This window comes from Mustela putorius, unplaced genomic scaffold (assembly GCF_011764305.1).
Source record: "Mustela putorius furo isolate JIRA1106 unplaced genomic scaffold, ASM1176430v1.1 tig00003858_pilon_pilon_pilon, whole genome shotgun sequence".
NCBI classification, from domain to species: Eukaryota; Metazoa; Chordata; class Mammalia; order Carnivora; family Mustelidae; genus Mustela; species Mustela putorius.
In genome coordinates this window covers 14,645,904-14,662,941 of record NW_025422010.1, presented here as the reverse complement: position 1 = coordinate 14,662,941, position 17,038 = coordinate 14,645,904, and the positions used below count along the sequence as shown (strand labels likewise).

General features: G+C 42.3%; 1 protein-coding gene across 8 annotated transcripts in view; it reads right to left on the bottom strand.

The window, feature by feature from the left end:
- Window positions 1-4,606: 4,606 nt before the first annotated feature.
- The window catches only part of MYOM1 (myomesin 1), a 159,867-nt gene continuing 147,435 nt past the window's right edge, over window positions 4,607-17,038 (bottom strand). For all 8 annotated transcript variants that reach the window (XM_045065410.1, XM_013051430.2, XM_013051431.2 and 5 more), the window contains 5 exons: window positions 13,712-13,875; window positions 11,533-11,569; window positions 11,268-11,290; window positions 8,914-8,969; window positions 4,607-5,417 (listed from right to left, as the gene is read on the bottom strand). In XM_045065410.1, coding sequence (XP_044921345.1) covers window positions 5,124-5,417; window positions 8,914-8,969; window positions 11,268-11,290; window positions 11,533-11,569; window positions 13,712-13,875 — 574 coding nt within the window. In that variant the 3' untranslated portion in view covers window positions 4,607-5,123. The remainder of the gene's footprint in view (window positions 5,418-8,913; window positions 8,970-11,267; window positions 11,291-11,532; window positions 11,570-13,711; window positions 13,876-17,038) is intronic.

The following is a 17,038-nucleotide window of genomic DNA, read 5'->3' as shown; positions in this document are numbered from 1 at the left end:
CTCTGGCTTCTTGAAAATATAGAATATAGTTATATTCTATATAATTATATATATTCTATATAATTCTATAGTTAATTCTATCATCATTGTCATTTCTGGGTTTTGTTTTTATTAATGTACTTTTCTTTTTGTCTCCCAAGTCTGCATTACTTTATTAGATTATAAAACAGTACTAATGACATTTCAAGTTATATACCTATAATCCACCAACAAATTACTGATCTACACATAGCTTATTATATTTCAAAAGCTACTCAAACATCTTTCTTTAAGTTATGACTACATTTACTTTGCTATAGTGTTAAAATTACTAAAATTTATTTTGAATTTTCATTATCTGCTCTAATAATATTAATATTGAATTATTCTTGATAGTTCCATAATATTTATGTATATTTTTTCCATTTTATTGAAATATAATTGACATATAACATAGTATTAGTTTAGGTATACAATATGATGATTTGACATATGCATATACTGTGAAATGATTACCATAATAAATTTAGTTAACATGCTTCACCTCACAGTTACAACTTTTTTCAAGTGATGAGAACTTTTAAGATTACTCTCTTAGCAACTTTCAAATTTATAATAAAGTATTATTAATCACAGTCATCACACTATACATTACATCCAAAGGACTTACTTATCTTAAATGGACTTTTCTCCTGGTTGTTAGTCATATTTTCCTGCTTCTTGGTATGCCTGCTGATTTTTTATTGGATAGTCTCCATAATGAATTTCACACTGTTGGATAATGTGTCCATTTAAAGTGTGTTGCCCTTGGTTCTGACACAGCCTTAGGTTATTACAAATATTTGATCCTTTTGAGGCTTGCTTTTGCCTTTTGTTAGGGTGCATCAAGAGCAGCTTTTAGTCTAGGGTTAATTTAGCCCCACTACTAAGGTGAGAAACTTCTGAGACTCTCCCTGATGTTCTACATATAACAAGGTCCTTTCATGCAGGCTGGTGGGAGGGAGAACAGTTCCCAGCCTGTGGGAGCCCCAAGAACTATTTGACCTACTGTTTCCCACTGGCTCTCTCTCCAGCACCCACAGAGCAGCGCTCCCCCAGAGACCCGTCCACAGCTATCCAGCACAGCTACTCTCTGCCACTGGCTTTTCCCTAGTCTTTTCCCCACAAATTCTAGCCGACTCAGCCTCTTTGAACTTCAGTCTCTGTCCCTTCAGCTCAATGAGACCGGCAGGTTCTGTTTGGGTTCCCACTGGTTGAACTGCAGCGTGAACTCTCTGTCCAGGGCCACACTCTGTCCAGGCAATCATAGGTCTCTCTTTTCGATTTCTTTTTCTCTCAGGCTTCATAGTTCTCTGTGTCCATGTGCCAGTGCCCCCACCTTTTTAAAAAATTTATTTGACAGACAGAGAGCTCACAAGTAGGCAGAGAGGCAGGCGGGGTGAGCCTGATGTGGGACTCAATCCCAGGATGCTGGGATCATGACCTGAGCCAAAGGCAGAGGCTTTAACCCATTGAGCCACGCAAGTGCGCCTGCCAGTGCCCTTGTTAAACAGCCCCCCCCCCATATATTTAGCCTGGTTTTCTGGTTGTTTATGGTAGAAGGACAATTTCCATAACAGTAATCCTTTGTGGGCAGACACAGAAGTCCCTTGTAGTGTAGTTTTACATTTGCTTCTCCGGGGCCTCAGACATTGGCCATTTTTATGGGAACTCTTGGCTTGAGATTCCTACACCATGTGGTGCTGTAAATTTGGACCCCACAAGCATGCAGTACTGGCTTGAGGAATCCATTAACTTTGGTTTTATACCCAGAACCACCCCCAAGCAGATGGCAAGCTTCCGTGTAGCTTCTCTTTGTCAGTTGGTGATATTTTTACCATTCCTAATTTTTTGACTAAGCTACTCTTCATGTACCCCAGGTTTGTGCAGGACCATGTATACAGCTGCCCATCTTCAATCTTCAACAGTCTGAGCCACATCTCTTGTTCTAAAGTGGGTATTAACTCCAGTTCCGGGCCAGAGGGGATTTATCTAGGTAGAATTAATAGAATTTTATTTTAGAATTAATAGAATTCTATTAATTCTAGGTAGAATAGAATTCTATTAATTCTACTTAGTATTAAAATAATTTTGCATTATTGCATTTGTGCATATTTGATTTTTAGATAGTCAGTGTTTTATCCTAGTAATAGCTCAGCTTTATGATTGTAACTTACAGTGTTTAACTGATGGTGATTTTTTTTATAAAGTTGCCATCTACAACTTTTTTTTTTTTAAGATTTTATTTATTTGTCAGACAGAGAGAGAGAGAGAGAGAGTGCACACACACACAAGCAGGCACAGTGACAGGCAGAGGGCAAGAGAGAAGCAGGCTCCCTGTGGCGCAAGGAGCCTGATGCGGGACTCAAGCCCAGGACCCTGGGATCATGGCCTGAGCCAAAGGCAGCGGCTTAACCAGCTGAGCCACCCAGGCATCCCTGATTGTGATTTTATGCTGAAGGCTTACTGAGTTTATATACAAAATGAGAACATTTAAGAGAACTCAAATTCTTCATTTCAATATGCTTAGTTTCATAGGCAATTAAAGTTGTTGAAATTTTTGGAAAGTTTTTATTTGTTAAGTCAGATAATAGTAGTACCTAAAATGGAAAGCAACTAGATTAATTTATAAATACAGTTTAATAAGTTAAAGGGAACTTAGTTACATTATCAAGGCATCCTTCAATCTTTTCGATGGCTAGATTTTTAAATAGGAAAATGAGATTTTAAAACTAACCTTCAAGGATTTAGGAAGATCTAGATTTTTTAATTTATTACTTCAGTAGATTGAATATTAGTCTTATAAAACAAAACTCTGAATAGTCTTTTTTGTGCTACAGTACAATCCTCTGTGTACCAGTAGCTCACATTTAGCAGGTCACACTTTTATGAGTTCTCATGAGTTAGAAAGACTTTCAGCATCATTAAATTGATAGATCTATACCTTTGTTCTATTTTTCCTTGTAGGAACAGCAGCTTTTTACATAAGCCATCAAATCAGAATGTAGCTGATTCAGTTTCATTGTTACAGTGGCTGTAACAATTTTGGGGGGTGGGGAGTAAAGGGGAGGGTGCAGGAGAAGCAGAGGGAGAGAGAGAAAATCTTAAGCAGGACTCACACCCAGTGTGGAGCCTGACATGGAGCCCCATTTCACAACCCTGAGATCATGACCTGAGCCGAAATCAGGAGTTGGACCCTTAACCAACTGAGCCACCCAGGTGCCCCTGAAATACTTCTTATAACCATTTTGTTGAGGAGTCTCAGAGTATGGAGCTATGAGTATGAAAGCATTTTTGACCCTCACTGCCACCTTTTCCATCAGGTCTCTCTGGACTGGATGGCAGGGATCTCTGTGATGCACACTTTCATTTCACAAGTTTTCACATAATTTCAGAACTTAGGACACACTGTTTTAAAATTGTGTTTTCATTGGACTCAAAGTCCTTCCTATTTTCCTCTCTGGTCTGGGCTCCAGTGATATGGAACTGGGGATGGGGGTAGCAGGTTCGGCTCACGCACATACCTCCCTTCTTCCCTTCCGCCAACACTGTGTGACTTTGCTGCTGGTTCTTGTGAGGGGTGCATTTGGGGTTCTGAGGAGAGTCCCGGGGGCCTCTTACCTGCACAGCTCCTGCTATTCTCCTTTTCCCTCTCTTCGGCTCCCCTGCTGGTGTTCAATTTCCTTTAGTCCCCTCGTTCAGAGAGAGCCCTCTTGCTGAAGGAGGGAAAGCTTCAGACCGCTCAAGATCAGCTGCCCTTGGCAGGGTGCATTTGACCCTTGAGAAGTTCATCAATTTGCCATGCCTGCTAGTGACAGCACAGCATCTCTCTGCTGCCTGGTGTTCAATGTCATGGCAATAGCAGGGGACACTTAGCTGCACAAGGGAATCAGATGGGAGGCAGTTTCTAGTCCTGAACTTTGCAAAGGAGAGGATGTGTAGGTATACCTCCAAACTTATAAAGGAGTCTGTTGTCCCATCTCTGACCTTTGGCAGGAGGATGGAGAAGAGAAACCTTTTTTTATCCTGCTTTCCTCCAGTGGTTTGTGAGTGAGCACAAGTGTGCACATTTGCATTTGCGTGTGGGCAGGTTGTGGGTGTGTGGTGGTGTTGCGTGGTGGCTGGGGACAGTAATAGGGGGAGAAACAAATTTCCTAAAGCATAATGCTGCCTGTCAGCAAGCCCTGCAAAGAGGGGCAGGCTCCAAAGCTGGCAGTCCTCTGAACTCAGAATCAGGGTTCTCTTTTTCTTAGCTGTGCACCCTTTGTCACCAATTCTGGCAGTAGACTCCCACACCGTCTTATTATCCTTAATCGACACATTACATGCAATTACTTTGGGTACCTTAACAATGGGATCGACTTGATTGTACATTAAGCTTCCAGATGTACAATGATGGAGCAATTTCATACCCTTGAACCTTAGTTGACCTTGGATGGCTCGTCTGATCATACTAGGAAGGGACTACTTTAACCCAAAGGAATTTAAATCAGAAGATGTGCTGTAAGATGCAGTGGGAAGGATGCAGCAGAGACCACACCACTGAACAGCTGAACAGGAAGGAGAAAAACACTAATGGGAAAGAGGAGAGGCGTGAGGACCATTTATTAATACTGAGGAGGCTCCAAATCACAAGACCGCCAACAGAAATGCACAACACTATCATTAACAACACACAAAACACACTGCTTGGCTTAACAATTCATCCCCCTTTGGACAGAATGCTGAAGTATGACTGCAACCCATGAGAATTTCCCCGGAAAAGTCAAGTCAAGTCCAAATGCTGCTCCACAACATATTCACCTTCTCTCTGACCATCATCCAACATCCCTCTGTCTTTATTCTAGTCTTTTCCTTAAAACCGTTTCCTAGTATTTGTGCGACCAATGGCATTTTCTTAACACAGAATTTGTTGATAAAGAAAACTATCAAAATGTTGTTAGTTGATGCTTTTTTATACGAATGAGAGATTTTATGATTTTCCCCTGAGCCAGCACAAAAATAGGGAGTAGAAAGCGGGAAGAGTTCCTTACACTTAACCCAAGCCATTCGCACGTGAGTAACACAAGGCAGCTCAGCGCAGCTCCCCTCGTACAGCCTCCTGGTCACTTGGCCTTCTTGTTGCCTTTCTGGGGCTGCTCAGTCGCCTTCCTAGCCACCTCCTCCGGGATGAACACACTGATTGTGAAGTCGCTTATCTCTGAGCCGTACTTGTTCTTCACAACCAGCCCGTATTTGCCAGAGTCGGCGGTGCTCACCCCACTGATGGTGAAGTAGGCAGTCTTGCCGGCCTCGAACCTGACGCTACAGTGGTCATCTGGGACCAGGGGCTTCTCGTTCTTTAACCAGGAAACCTCTGGAGTTGGGTCGCCCCACACGATGCAGGTGAGATTAAGCGCCTGCAAAACACATTTTGTGAGAGGGAAAGAGACAGATCAGGTACAATGATCCAACTTCAAGTAACTTTCTGGAGGTTTGGCAGGACCCAAAGGATGATAATATAAAGCCCCTGGAATAACGGGTGGAGTGATGTGATAACAGGGGCATGCAACTACTTCAATTATAATTTGACTTCACTCCTAAGTAGATTTCTGCAGGGCCTCAGCTTCCCAGCTTTGGGAAGGCTCATCATCAGAGCCACACAAAGGAGTTGGCTGCCAGTTCCCATCTGCACTCTTGCTTTCATAAACACATAGATGTCTTTTGCTCTCATGTGGCATTTGGATTCTGTTTCAGTAGAGAAATCTCATTGCCATAATCACCACCTGCTCACTTTGCATTTTCTCTGCCTCACAGAGCCCAGCAGCAGAATTATGACAGCTGTTTCAGATAATGGGATTCATCTTCAGGTTCCATCTCCCTCAAACCCCAACCAGTCTGTTGTAGTTGAGATGGTGCTCTACCAAAATGTATTCCTATTTCCTGATATTTTATTATATTGCCATCTATGCTGAAACCCTCTTACTTCAAAAGATCAATGTTTAGGCCGATCGTTTTACTTTACCATTACTTTTTTGTTGAAAAATTTAAGGATAGTTGTAGATTCAGAAACTGTAGTAAAAAATAATAGAGAGGTTGTATGGGACCTTACCCAGTTTGCCCTAATATTAACACTTTACAAAACCACAGTGTAATAACACAACCAGTACATTGCCAGTGATAACAACCCATGGTTCTTATTCAGATCTCCCCAGTTTGGCCTATACTCATTGGTGTTTTGTGTGTGTGTGTGTGTGTGTGTGTGGTTCTATTCAATTCTATCCCTTGTCTAGGTCCATGTATCTGTCTCCTCAATCAAGATAAAGAACATTTCCATCACAAGGATCTCTCATGTTGCCCTTTATACCTACCCCCATCCCCTACCCCCAACCTCATTTCTAACTCCTGGCAACCACCAATCCATTTTCCATTTCTAAAATTTCCTAATTTCTAAAGTATTATATAAATAGCATCATATAGCATGTAACCTTTTCAGCATGCCTTTTCCACTTGGCATAATAATTCCTTGCAGATTCATCCAAGTTACTGCAGGGATCAATATTTTGTCCCTTTTTATGGCTCAATACTGTGCCATGGGATATATTTATATATATTTGCCAGAAAGGTCATCTGGGCTGTTTCCAGTTTGGGGCCATTGTGAATGAAACTGCTATTGAACATTTGTATACAGGTCTTTATGTGAACATAAATTTTGTTTTCTTTATGATAAATGCCCAGGAGTATAACTACTGGGTCATATGGCAAATGCATGTTTTCTTCTTTGAGAAATTGCCAAACTGTTTTCCTGCCTGGCTTCACAATCTTGGCTTACATTTCTACTAGCAATGTACAAGTGATTCTGTTTCTCTGCATCCTTATTAGCACTTGTTGTTTTCACTGTTTTTATTTTAGTAATTCTGATAGGTGTTATGATATTTCACTGTGGTTTTAATTTGCATTTCTCTGATGGCCAACATTGTTGAATTTACTTCACATTTTAAATTCCATTCTTGCATTTTTTTTTTCTTACTGAAATCCAGGAAGTATTAGGAAAAGAACTAGGGCTCACAATACATAGGAAGAGGATAGTCATCTAAATATCCCTCTAAAGGGTCTTATATGATCACTTACTCTCTCTTCTATAAGAGTATTGCTTAAAACTGGGAGATTAAGAAATCTCTTCCCTCACATGATTAATTAGCATTTCTTACTGAATTATCCTATAAACACATTTCAGCAAGAAAAATAATCAAGCTATTGTCATCAAACTTATCCAAGCAGACCTGGGGTTAAAACTTTTGTTTTGTTTTTCTCTTTAAGCAGGCTCCATGCCCAATGTGGGGCATGAACTCATGACCCTGAGATCAAGAGTTGCATGCTCTACTGACTGAGCTAGCCAGGGGCCCCTTGGGGGTTAAAACTTTTTTAAAAACCGAGCCAAACTCCCAAATACCTTAGGTGTCATGGAAAACTACTATCCCTATTTTAGATTTATTTCCATTACAGATCACAAAGTCATTTCCCATACATTCTCTCTCAGAATTCTCACTACAACCCAATGAGTTGAATATCTGGAACCCCATTAAATGAGGAACATGAAAAACGGAGTTTAAAGACAAAAGCAACCTGGCATTGGTTGAGCTTCAGGTCAGCTGTGGTCATCTGTACTCCACCCATGAAGAAATGCAGCTGGATGAGACCTGCCTCTCACTAAAGCCTTTCCACATGCCTTGTTTATCCCTAGTCTACCCATCACATGTCTTCACTGGGAAAAGGTTTTATTTTCCTTCAAGTACCCACCCATTATGGCTGACTTACTGAATTTGTCTTAATGAAACAGAGAGATGAAGCAAGTAAATCCAAGTTAGAAAGTATTTTCATTGCTTTTGAAACAGAAGGATGAAGACAGTGAATCCAGGTAAGAAAGTATGTTCATTGCTTTTCAGAGAGATTATTATGGAGCCAGGAAATACTAGTTTAAAGTTAAATGGAAAGAAATCAGTTTTGGGGGGCCTAAGTGCCCCCGAAAAGGCTTTTAACCGACTGAGCTCCTCAGTCGGTTAAATGTCTGCCTTCAGCTCAGGTCATGATCCCAGGGTCCTGGGATGGAGCCCCGCATCCGGCTCCCTGCTGACCAGGGAACCCACTTCTCCCTCTCTCTTCCTCTGCCTCCCCGCCCCTTGTGCTCGTTCTCTCTCAATTTCATTTGTAAAAAAAATAAATAAAAATCTTTATTTTTTTATTATTTATTTATTTATTTGACAGAGAGATAGAGAGCACAAGTAGGCAGAGCAGCAGGCAGAGGGAGAGGGAGAACTGCACTCCCTGCTCAGTAGGGAGCCCGAAGCAGGACTCAATCCCAGGACCCTAGGATCATTATTTGAGCTGAAGGCAGCTGCTTAACCAACGGAGCCACCCAGATGCCCCCTAAAATCTTTAAAAAAATAAAAATAAATAAATCAGTTTTTAACTGAAACAGAACCTATAGAAATTCACAGCACAAGATGTTTCCCTTCCCTTCAGATATTTCCCTTCAGAGGTGAAGTATTTAAGGGGACAACCCATTTTCCACTAGGTGTTAGAGGTCGCATCTTTCTCCAGTTACATTTGTCACATAGTTGTGATTGAACCTTTTTTCCTTCTCGTGATATGAAAGGGTACCTCTGGGAAGAGACTAAGTGGTCTACATGTGCCCACATAAGGTTACTTGTATCCTAATGCTTGGCCTACAAAACGTTATGTTGACTTGAAAAATGGACTCCATTTTGATTCTTGTATTTGGCTACTCTGAAGTCAAGCCAAAGCAGCAGTGGCTTAAGATGAAGGTGGTGGGAGCTCTTAGACAGAACGAAGTCTAGGGCACTGGAATCCATTGCTAGTGGGGAAGAAGAAGAGACAGGAGTGCTCCATGCTTACCTTGCCTTCCTGGATGGTGACCACATCGGGGAGTCCACCCACCACTCGGGCGCGGTCTGCAAGCATAGGTGTTTCTGGTTAATCACTGAAATGATGAGTGCCAGTGATCACACTCACAAAAGCACCCCAGGAAACTAACCTTCCAATTTAGTTTCCTTCTCCTAACAAATATTTTATACCTATTTTTAATATGCAAAATTAGGAAAAGGTCCGGTAATTTTAGATGTTATTCTTCCTTGCACAGATAACTTGTGTGTGTGGGTGCCTCTACCCAAATTATCAGCTTGAGATGGCTTTGTCGTATTAAGACCTGCCCTATAGTTTTCATGACTATCTTCGGCCCTGGCCCTTCTGTAGCTCAGTGGGGCTCAGCTCAAGGAGGCAGAGCAGATCTCTATGGACAGCCTCCAAGTCTATTTGGTCTCTTTCAAGGGCTTCCTTATCATTAAAAAAAAAAAAAAGTATAATTGGAGGCTGTATGCCACGAGGCTTTTGCAGATGTGGGCTTTCTTTGGGCTTTTCCTAGAGAGCTTCCCATTTTTGTCTCCTGGTAGTTCTTGGTGTGTAGGGCTATGTAGGGCTACTGTCTATGGCCATGAAGTACAAAGGCCCCCAGCTGAGGGGACAAGGTTTGGGACAAGGTGCTGAAATTCAGAGCTGACCTCTTGCTCCCCCCGGACCCCACCAAGTCCTGTGCTTTGGGTACAACTGGCTCAGCCCCAGGGAAGAACACCTTTCTGTAATCTGCTCAAAGGGACGCTATCTCACACTAACGCAGTGGCCACCACCCTCTCAATTTTAGGCCCATTTCAATTAATGTTTGACTCTAGATCCCTATTTGCATAACTCCCTTCTTCACTAAGTCAGACTACAGCTTTGAACAAGTCTTGAATCTTGACTACATTTTCCTGCTGATTCCATCATCCCTTGTACCACTTGTAAGCTCAACTCCTCATCTGGCTCCTACACCACCCAATGTGTGACATTAGGCAAGTCACTTCACTGCGTGGACCATAGTCTCCTAATCTGGGGATGGGGGAAGAGTTACATTATGCCTGTGGACATGAAGGTACCCAGGCCTGTTCCATAGCACCCACAGGATTCCTTGGGGGCCCTGGGAGGGGCCCACTAACTTGGCTTTTACCTATTTTACATTTTGGATCTGCGTGAAAGATGTTTGAATTAAGCATCCCTCAGCTTACAAGAGGTTAAACACAGGGGCACTCAAGTCTCTTATAGCTCTAAACTGCTTCAATGCAGAAACTTCAGAAAGAATTCATGATCTGGAGGGAGGAGCGGGCTCCTTGCCCACCAGAGTTCAACAATGGGGAGTGGCGGTCAACTGTGGACACTGGCCTTGCTTGTGCATACAGGCTTGGAAGGGGGCCACTTGGTACCAAGGAGAAGTGCTCCCCTCTCACGCTGTACTCCCCCGGCACGCCCCATGCTGGTGCTGGCATCTGCCCCATTCACTGCTAGCAGCTGCCTCACCACTCACAAACCCAGCACAAGAGAAGGGAGAAGAAAAGAGCAGGAAGGAGAGGGGAAAGCAGTCAAAGGTGGAAAGTTCCATCCTGAATGACGTGGAGCTACTGAAAGGCTGCCAGGTGACTTCACTGCTCACTCCCCCTCCTGGTTCCCTCCATTCCAGCGACTGACTCTATATAATTTTAGCCCTCAACAATTTTCAAACTCTGCCTCACACACTCAGAGAGAACCTGAATGATTATCGTAATTAGTTCATGTCTCTCAGAATCTTTAAAATCTGTGCCTGAGGACTAGAAATCTCCATGTATGAGGCCAACAGCTAAGGAAGTTAGGAGTGAGCACAGTTTCTGGGTACAAAGGCTTGACAGTTTGGTGTTTGTTTATGCAGACTGAAGTATTCAAGAAGGCCTTATTTGGCTTCTTGTATCCTACAGGGGATCTTAGGAAAATGGCAGGAGTATTTGATGTGTTACAGTGATTTATCTGATGTCAAATTTACAGTTTTTTATTTCTTCTTTAATATAGATACATTTTTCTGATACGTTGTGCCTGCTGCAAGTGATTAACAACTTATTGTGTAACTTGTACCCAGAGATTTCTCAGGGTACCCAGGGGTTAGTTCAAGTCAAGAGCTCAGTGACATTCTTAAAATGTAATCTGAGACCTTCTTTTCACAGACATTCTTACTCAAGAGACTAAATGAAAACATATGTAGAACACCTAAGATTAAAAAAAAAAAAAAAAAAAAGAATGAAAGAAAAGAAAAAAAAAAACCACTTCACCCTCTGTCTACAGTCAAAATAAAAAAAATAAAAGCTATTTTTTTGAGACGATGCCAGGAGTAAATGAGAAGGGTCTTTACTTACTTTTCTCGGCAATGGCAGCTTGTCTGTGGTTGAGAGAAATGAACAAACATACAAAGAAAGAAGAATTTTGTTTTAGTGGTACTTCAAAGTCGCAAACCTTGACTGCATTTCATTGCCTCAGAGACATTTTGCTGCTCAGCAAAGCAGTGGAAAGTGCTGTTTTTAGGCGTTTGCCAAAATGAAAGACCCTCTCTAACCCTCAGGTGGGGGGAGCAGCACACCATGTTCCAGAGAAAGCAGGGCACACAAATGGCAAGGGACTTACTTTAATCTCTGGAATTCAGCATAGGCTTCTTCATAGGCTTTAAGAGAAAAAAAAAAGAGAGAGAGAGAGAGAGAGAGAGAGAGACGTTAGAATGTTCTCACCCAGAACTGAAAACATACAGTAGCAGATTAAAGTTCGCAGTCTGAGGTCAGTGTGGTTGGTCCAGACATGACTAAACTGAATGAATAAGACTGTGCCTGCGCGTTGACTCTGCAACAGGATGGACTTGCAGGAGAAGCAAATACTTTCTAAGTAGAAAAGATGAAGTAGTGGATTTTAGAAGCTCCCAATTTGGTGAGAAGCCTTCCTTTCAAGCAGAAAGGAAAAGATTAGCTCTGCCAAAGATAAAATGGTAATAAAGATGGTTGCAGGATAAGCATCCTGAACATCAAAAAGACTTTTCTCTTATTAATCATCCCACAGGGCACAGCCTCCGAGCTGGACAGTGAAATGTTTCCGTATTACGCAGTCTGGCCCATCTATCTGTGTCAAAGGGCACGGGAGCTACTACGCTCACAGCCTCCACCAGTGCCGGCTGAAGCAATGCTTCCAAGCTGGGCCGGAGCCCAGAGAAAAGACAGTGAGGCAAGGAAAGGAGAGCTACAGACTTCTAATATCTTTCTCCCCCACCCAAGCCTGCTGAGCAAGCTACTTCGAAAAGTTCGGGCATAAAGGCAGCTTTATTTTGAAATCTCTCTCACCTCCTCTTTGCTCCCATGTGGTCTGGGAATCACCATATTTTACATCTTGAAAGTATTTACCTAATAACTAATCCATCCCCCTCCTTGTATGGATGGGGAAAAAGAAGCATAAAAAGTCAGGCTTCAAGTCTCTGGAGGTCGACCAGTTAGGCTAAACGTTCAGTTCTCTTCCTTCTGCCCACACGACACTGAGAAAGAGCTGAGCCCCGTTGAACTAATCTGCTTGGGTGGGCCAGAGAGTAAAAGAAATTTTTTTTTTAAGTTTTAAATTTATCCACCCCTTCCTGTTGCCGTTTTTGGTTGTCAGAGGGACTACAGAAGAAATCCTGTTACTACAGCCTGTGACTCAGGAGCAGCAGAGCCTGAAGGCAGCCATTCTCCTCTTTCTAGCTCTCCTGGGTGGGAGATGAGGGTGGGGGTTGGGGGGGATGTGGGGGGAGGAAGGGCCTGGTGGCTCAGCCCAAAACAATTCAAGGCAGGACTGCTGAAAGGCTGAGCTCTTGTGAGTCTACTCTCTGCAGTTTAAAAACACTAAGACTTCTGGAATATTCACACTGCATTTTAGTATATGAAGAGGTGGAAGACAAAGTCAGTCCAAGGTCTCCCTAAGGAATGTGAGGCAGAGCTAGACAGGAGCAGTGGAAGGACTGCCCAGAGGCTGAGCCCCAGGTCCTTGAAGGGAGATGATAGAGACAGGAGCTGGAGGCAAGAACAGTGATAAATAAGCTGCACATTAAGAGCCTCAGGGCACAACATCCTGACCTTGTGGCTTCCAAGACCTTGGGGCTGACAGATGAAGAGCCACAGATTTGGAACACAAGCTCCCTCATTACTTCCTGCTTCTCTTCCCTCTTCTCTCCAGATGCCCCCAGTCTCGCAGCAGATGACCAAGACATCTGAGGCCATAAGGACCCAACTTCTCCAACTTTCTTCTCTTCTCACTACTGATCTTTGCTTATTCATATTTACCTAACCCCCCCCACCCCAATCACCCCAACCCACCCACCCCTGGTTTCTATAGAGAAGTGATCCCTACTCCTTTCCAAAGTCAATGCCTTCACCCCTGCCCTGGATCTCAGACCTTCCTTTCTTCAGAACATGGATACATTGGTTATTTCTCGTCACTCACATCTTCCAGCTCAACTGAATTCTTAAATTCTTAAACATGCTCAAACTCCAGTCACCAGAACTTGTTCAGTGCTTGTTCTTGCGCAGGTGACTGTAAATCAGCCTGCCCTCCTTTGTGAGCATGTGGAAAAGGGACTCCTTTCTGTGTTCGTCTCTACTTTGTACTTTTCACTGATACTTCAAGACCCACTGAATTCTTGCTTCTACCACCATGCTGAATTTAAATTGCTTTCTTAAAATCGCTAATCATCCTCCAATAGTCAGATGCCATGACCTCTTATCACCCTTCATTCCTTTTAAAAAGTCCATTCCTCCACAGAAAAGTTCTAATCTGTAAAATATTCATTTACCTTGTCCAGAAAGATCCACTGTCTTCAGATGTCCAGTTTTGCCATCAAAGAGCTCCATCACATATTTGCCTTTGTCATTTGGAGTGGGCTCGCTGATTTGCAGCCAGATCTGCTGCCCGGTGACCCCACTCTTAACTCTGTCTGTGTACTTAATAGGAGTCCCGCTGTTCACAGCAAAGAAAACATTGTTATTGTCTCCTTTCATCCACAGCTGATTTTTACTTTGTCTGTCTTTGAGGGTCTCAGCTTAGAGTTTTACAGGGTTTCGAACAACATAAGAACCATGCATGTTCAGCTTAAAAAAAAAGTGTGGGCCCTGAATCACAGAACTTGGGTTCCAAGGCCCAGGGTGGTGGGGTGGGTGGACAGTCTGTATATTTAACCTCCAGCAGCAGTCTGGGGCCCTAGCCGATTGCAACACCGATTCTTCTCAGTGGTATTAATTATCTTTGCTTTTGCTTCAGTTTATTTGTAGGACTAAGAGAGTCTTTAAAGTGAAAAGTCCAAACTATGTATTCTATTACTGCATATTTCTTGCAGATGGTCTATGGCTGTAAGTCAGATTTTACAAACAAAGTAAAAACAGACTTAAGGAGGGTCGGTCATCTGTGGCTGACATCTATTGGCATAAGTGGTTACAAAGCTATTTAAAACACTGAAAAGCAGAGTCTGCCATGATGAATGAGGCACTTTCTCTGTCCCTGGACATTAGTTCCTCCAAATTCTATAGCAGGTCATGAGCAGACACATACATTCCATTCTTTAGAGAATAAAAGCAATAGAACACTTGGCCTTGTGATCTGATGATTTAGAAATGTTACTGTTATAAATGAAGAGAAAGGTAGAGGTAGGTGTACTGTCAATGATGCTGAAAGAAACTTTATGAAGAGCTTGTAAATATGTGAGGAAATCAGAGAAAAGGCAGTATACAGAACTACTTAATTATAGTAACAATTATGCATACAGAAAAGACTGGAAGTACACCAAAAAGTTTACACTATGGCTAGGAAAACTATGGATGATGTTATCTTATAAGCTCTTTCTAATATGTAATATGATATTATAAGTATATTTTCTAAAACAAGCATGTATTACATTTGTAGTTGAAATAAACAAAATGAACTAAAAACAGAAAAGCAAAAAATCTCCACTAAAAAAGTTTTAGCTTTCAAATAAACATTCATCATTTTTCTTATATAGTACATTCTTTAAAATATATTCACAAACTGGGACGCCTGGGTGGCTCAGTTGGTTAAGCAGCTGCTTTCGGCTTGGGTCATGATCCCAGCGTCCTGGGATCGAGTCCCATATCGGTCTCCTTGCTCAGCAAGGAGCATGCTTCTCCCTCTGCCTCTGCCTGCCACTCTGTCTGCCTGTGCTTGCTCTCTCCCCCTCTCTCTCTCTCTGATAAATAAATAAAATCTTAAAATATATTCACAAACTGCCATAATAGGGGTGCCTGAGTGGCTCAGTCAATTAAGCATCTGTCTTTGGCTCAGGTCATGACCTCAGGGTCCTGGGATCAAGCCCCAGGGGGGACTTCCTGCTCAGTGGGGAGCCTGCTTCTCCCTCTCCCTCTCCCTCTATCCCTCCTCTTCCCCAAAATTTTTTTAAAAAGGAAAAAAAACTGCTATAAGATGTAGGGTAAAGGAACCCATCTGTACCCACAGACTTGAGTCTGAGAAATATATATGTCTTAAGGAGTTAGAAAGCTAGACCTTGGTTTTGCTCTAATAAATCTGTTTGAATTCTCTAACCTCTGACTAACTTGAATAATATAGTACCTTAGATTTGTAAAGCCCTTCATGGTTTACAAAGTGTCATAAATTTCATTCTCTCATTGGCTCCATCACTATTATGAGATAGAACAGGTACTGTTCCTATTTCGTATGAAAGAAACCTAAGATTTCAAAATATTAAATGACTTGCCTAAGATTCAAGGACATATAGGAATGAAGTCAAGGTTAAAACCCATTTCAAGTCTTTTCCTCTTAGGCCACACTTACGTAAAGACAGTAAAGACAATCAGTCCTTGGTTCCTGAATCTTTCATAGGCACACGGGTACACAAAATAGTCATTCAGCTGACTAGACCAAATAGTATAAAAGGTTTATGCCTTGCTAGTCTAATAGCAACTTCCTGAAAAACTGAATGTTCTAATTTTTTTTGAGCAAGTAATTCTTTTAAAGATGATATAAAGCTTTTTGATGACTCAGTTAATTCATCTTCTCTTATTCTTCAGACTGATATATTAGAATGTCCTAGATGTCACAGAGGAATTTCCTAGAATTTGATCTATTTTAACTTATAATTACTTTCCTAAAATGTGTTCTGAAAGAAATAGAACAAAGGACTGAAACCCCAAGCATTCAAATTGGAATTTTGCTTGTTCTCTCCCCACTCTCTCCCTCTCTCTTTCTTTTTTTAAGAGCTCAGGAAAAGAAGGAGAAAAAGAATAAAAACACTGTTTTATATCATAGTAGTCATTTTAAAGAAAACACAAATGTCTGTTTTGTGGGACCCAGTTCCAGTTAAATGTTCCATCTAGACTTTTTTTTTTTTAAGATTATTCATTTATTTATTTGACAGACAGAGATCACAAGTAGGCAGAGAGGCAGGCAGAGAGAGAGGAGGAAGCAGGCTCCCTGCTGCGCAGAGAGCCCGACGTGGGGCTCGATCCCAGGACCCTGGCATCATGACCTGAGCCGAAGGCAGAGGCTTTAACCCACTGAGCCACCCAGGCACCCCTTGATCTAGACTTTTAAAGCAACTAGAAGACCACTGTGTGGGGAGATCTGGAGCCAGGCCTGGGCTCAGTCCTCCAACTGCCACTTAGCTGTATGACCTCAAGCAAGTCATTCCCAAGCCTGAGCTTCCTAGACCTGCCTCCTAGAACTGTGAATAGTAAATGAATTCAGACGTGTGAAGGGCTTAGGGCAACGGCCAGCATGTGATAGACACCCACTGTAGGGAAGATACAAATAAACACTATTGTGTGCCTCCTCCAAGGGCTGCCACACTGACCTATTGCTCGGTGGGGCTCCTAAAGAACTTCTGGAATGAGAACCCCCTGCATCTGAAGAGTGGAGTGAAGGGACCTGTGCCCCATCAGATTTCTATGCCAGGCTATTCTCTTTCAGCTCAGGACATTTCAAGGAAGGGCAGTGGTTAAGGACAATGTTGAAAGTATAACGGGGGACTGACTGAACATAGAAACCTACTTTAGCTCCTAGAATCCCAGAGGTGAACTTGGGTTCACCTATACTCCACAAAGGAACCTGGGATTCGAACAGATCTGCAGGCTCAGTCTAGCTCAAATACACATTC